Genomic DNA, 4,615 nt, shown 5'->3' with positions numbered 1-4,615 from the left:
CACTACCACCACCACTACCACCACCACCACTACTACCACCACTACTACCACCACTACTACCACCACTACCAACACTACTACCACCACTACCACCACTACTACCACCACTACTACCACCACTACCACCACCACTACCACCACTACACAAGAACAAGGTCATTTAACTAGGTTTGGCTGGGTCATTAAGCAAAGTAATTACTGTAGTGGTGTATACTGTAGTGGTGTATACTGTAGTGGTGTATACTGTAGGGGTGTATACTGTAGGGGTGAATACTGTAGTGGTGTATACTGTAGGGGTGTAGACTGTAGGGGTGTATAGTGTAGTGGTGTATACTGTAGTGGTGTATACTGTAGTGGTGTATACTGTAGTGGTGTATACTGGGAAATTTTAGTGTATATTGTAAGGGTATACTGTAGTGGTAAAATTGTAGTGGTACTGCAGTGGTGTGGCACTGTAGTGGTGTATACTGTAGTGGTGTATACTGTAGTGGTGTATACTGTAGGGGTGTATACTGTAGGGGTGTATACTGTAGTGGTGTATACTGTAGGGGTGTAGACTGTAGGGGTGTATAGTGTAGTGGTGTATACTGTAGTGGTGTATACTGTAGTGGTGTATACTGTAGTGGTGTATACTGTAGGGGTGTATACTGTAGTGGTGTATACTGTAGTGGTGTATACTGTAGTGGTGTATACTGTAGGGGTGTATACTGTAGGGTTGTATACTGTAGTGGTGTATACTGTAGTGGTGTATACTGTAGTGGTGTATACTGTAGGGGTGTATACTGTAGGGGTGTACAGTGTAGGGGTGTATACTGTAGTTACCCATAAAATACCTCTTCTTTGTTTCTCAATTAATTTTTTAGAGAAAACGGATTTGTCGACGAGGCGGAGGAGGGGTGACCAGAGAAGATAGGAAGAGGAGGAGGAGGGGGAAGAGAGGAGGGGTTAAGGAGGAGGAGGAGGAGGCGAAGAAGAAGAAGAAGAAGAAGAAGAAGAAGAAGAAGAAGAACTCTCTCTCACTCTCTTTCTCTGCCTATCACACACACACACACACACACACACACACACACACACACACACACACCATCATTCAAAAAGAGATAAGATATTTTCCATACGTTTCTAAAAGTATCCCTAAGTGACGAAAAAGTGACGAGTGGTGACGAAATAGTGACGATAATTGATAAGTGACGAAAAGTGACGATTAGTGACGATAATTGATGATATGTAACGATATTTGATGATAAAGGACGAAATACTGACGATAAGTGACGAAATAGTACGATAAGTGACGAAATAGTACGATGTCACGATAAATGACGATAAGGGATGAAATAATGACGAAATAATGAAAATACACCTTTTCATCATATCCGTCGAGACATTGTTCCATAACCGAATGACAGAACACATATCGAATGACACTCTAAAATAACTGTTGGTTCATGCTGACAGAAGTAATTGACGTAAGTTATGAAGTTGACAGCTGTGAACAATAAACCGACAGTCTACATAGAGTTTGAGAATGTAACAATTGGAGAATGACAGACCACCAACAGTTATTTTAGATTGTCATTCGATATGTGTTGTGTCATTCGGTTATGAAATTTGTCAAATAGTTATAAAACAATGTCTCGACGGATATGTGAAAAGGTGTATCAGGCACATCTTCACTACAACTACTTCATTACAGGTAGTAGGTAGCAGGCAGTTACCAAACAGGGAGGTACTACCGCCTGGGAAGATATTGGCAGCATAATGTGTTGTCTAATGGTAGACCCTGCTGCCATATGTGACCAAGTCCCAGGTTGATGATCTGACTTTCTGCTTCATTTTCACACAATTGCAGGGTCTCAGTTGTTTCTCTTACTTTGACAATACAACATACATATATTGTTTCTCACTTTTGATCTTTTTATTCATTTTTGTATTTATAGTTCTTTATTATTAATATTATTATTATTACAGTTACTGTATTATTATCATCATTATTTTATTATTTTATTTTGTTTGTTTTATCATAAATTATATTTATTATGAATTATTATGACTATTATTTATTATTACATATATATATACATATATTATTACATATACATATTATTACATACATATTATTACATGCCTCTGTGTCTCTGGGTCAGTGACCTGTGTCCGGGTGGGCTAATCCCCGTAAAAAAAAAACCCACTATTAGACACATCTTCACTACACTATGAGGCACATCTTCACTCCAACTACTTCACTACACTATCAAGCACATCTTCACTACAGCTACTTCTAATTAATTCATTGTAAGCACATTCTCACCATAACTACTTCAATACATCAACAAAGGCTATCTTCACTACAACTACTTTCACTACACCATTGTAAGTACACTTCACCACAACTACTTCACCACACTATCAGGTACATCTCACTCACAACTACTTCACACTACACCATCAGTACATCTTCACCACAACTACTCAGCCACACTCATCAGGCACATCTTCACTTAAACTACTTCATCACACCATCAGGCACATCGTCACTATACAATTTTACCACACCATCAGGCAGCCATCTTCACTCATAACTACTCTCAATTACACCATCAGGCACATCTTCAATTACAACTACTTAATCAATTAAGTTAATTATCAGTAAGTACACTACAACTACTTCACTACACTATCAGGCACATCTTCACTACAACTACTTCACTACACTATCAGGCACATCTTCACTACAACTACTTCACTACACTATCAGGCACATCTTCACTACAACTACTTCACTACACTATCAGGCACATCTTCACTACAACTACTTCACTACACTATCAGGCACATCTTCACTACAACTACTTCAATACACTATCAGGCACATCTTCACTACACATCTTCACTACACTATTAGGCACCTCTTCACTACACTATCAGGCACATCTTCACTACACCTACTTCACTACACTATGAGGCACATCTTCACTACACATCTTCACTACACTATGAGGCACCTCTTACTACATTATCAGGCACCTCTTCACTTCATTGCACAACAACTATCACTTCAGCGCCTCAAAAACGCATCTAACCCCCAAATAATAATTTGATGTCCTGGTGAAGGCTGAGTCGATACAGATAATTAAAAATGGCTTGCCGAAAAACAGAAAACTTCCAAGATTGGGTGTATGAGCTTCTCCCTGAGGACGTGACTGACCTCCTACAAGACGGAGCGGAAATTCTTGGGGAGGGAGCGCACGCAATTGCTTACCTTGTCAAGTGGGGAAATGATGTAGCTGTTTTGAAAAAGGCAGTGTCACCATCAGCCAAAAAATTCTTCAAGGATGAGGCTGCCAAGATGTATGCCCTCGATGGTGCTGGGGGGATTCCTAAGGTACTTGGGTACTGTCCAAAACCTCCAGCGATCCTCCAGTCCTTCAGGGGTAAGCTCACACTCAACCACCTTCTCTCTGAAGATAACCTGATCTGCCAATATGACCTTATACAACTGGGGCTCCTCCTTGGTGAGAAAATCCTTGAGATGAACACGAAAGGTCTAGCACACAATGACATCAAGGAGGATAACATAATGATCCAAGGGCCCTCATCCCGGCCAGAGGTCAGCCTCATTGACCTCGGTCTGGCCTGTGAGATCGGTAAGTCTTGTAAAGTCAGCGCTGATTGCCTACACGAGGACTTCCCCTGGATGGCCCCTGAAGTCTGCCGTGGGTTTAGGACCACCAAGAATTCAGATACATATTCTTTCGGGTTTGTCCTGATGGAATTGATCAAGGAGGCCCCAGGGGACCATCCAGAGGTCACAAAACTCGCCAAGAAGGCCATGACCAAGCGCCGCACTGACCGGCCATCACTACCACACCTCCTCCGAGAATTCCGAGAAATCATCAGTTGAAGAAAAAATTTTAGGCCCCAAGCTATAAAGCACACACTATCTCTCACCTTCCCACAGCGTATCTGAACGAAACGAAAAACAAAACTCAAACGACAGGTAAACCTTGCATCCGATTCCTTGTCCGCCTGACTTCAACATTCCCCTAACTCAAACCTTCAACAGCACAACCTTGGACTTTTTTTCATAAGATGGCAGATCAATGGGTAAGGAAAACGCTTAAATTCACGATGTTAATTATATTTTTAAATAAATTGGGACCAAAACTCTACAAAATAAGGGTTAAAGTTGCTAAAACATCACGTGACTGAGAAAACTAGTTATTTATGATAGGATTGAAGGTCTAAATCGTTCCTAACTCATCACAAGCCATCAGAAAAATCTAGTCTGCATGTCTAGGTACAGATTGATTGATACGTTTATTGAGATACAAAAAACATTAGTACATCTCAAAGGGATGAAGTGACATAAGTCATCCCCACCCCAATCCAGGAATGTCCCTCTCAGGTCTCACATAAATCCCTAATATTTCATATAATCAGTTATATACATACATAGTTATATTCTAGATGAAAAATTTCTATATTTCTTTAATATATCATCTATTTTCGTATTTTTATACATCCACTCTATTTGCATGGGGACATTATTTATATGGGCATTTCTATATACATTAAGCAATGGGCATTCCAGTATATAATGTGGCAGGGTATGGGA

General features: G+C 40.3%; 1 protein-coding gene across 1 annotated transcript; it reads left to right on the top strand.

Moving 5' to 3' along the window:
- Window positions 1-3,136: 3,136 nt before the first annotated feature.
- LOC121878566 (probable inactive receptor kinase At1g48480) lies at window positions 3,137-3,901 on the top strand. The gene has a single exon (XM_042384908.1). The coding sequence runs from the start codon at window positions 3,137-3,139 to the stop codon at window positions 3,899-3,901; it is 765 nt and encodes a 254-aa protein (XP_042240842.1).
- Window positions 3,902-4,615: the final 714 nt, after the last annotated feature.

The sequence above is a fragment of the Homarus americanus genome, unplaced genomic scaffold (assembly GCF_018991925.1).
Source record: "Homarus americanus isolate GMGI-L3 unplaced genomic scaffold, GMGI_Hamer_2.0 scaffold47799, whole genome shotgun sequence".
In the NCBI taxonomy this organism is placed as follows: domain Eukaryota; kingdom Metazoa; phylum Arthropoda; class Malacostraca; order Decapoda; family Nephropidae; genus Homarus; species Homarus americanus.
The sequence above is the reverse complement of the archived record's forward strand: the minus strand, read 5'-3'. Positions and strand labels throughout refer to the sequence as shown.

Excerpts from the sequence above, each read along its gene's own strand:
- LOC121878566 (XM_042384908.1), top strand. The coding sequence starts at position 3,137 with ATGGCTTGCCGAAAAACAGAAAACTTCCAAGATTGGGTGTATGAGCTT.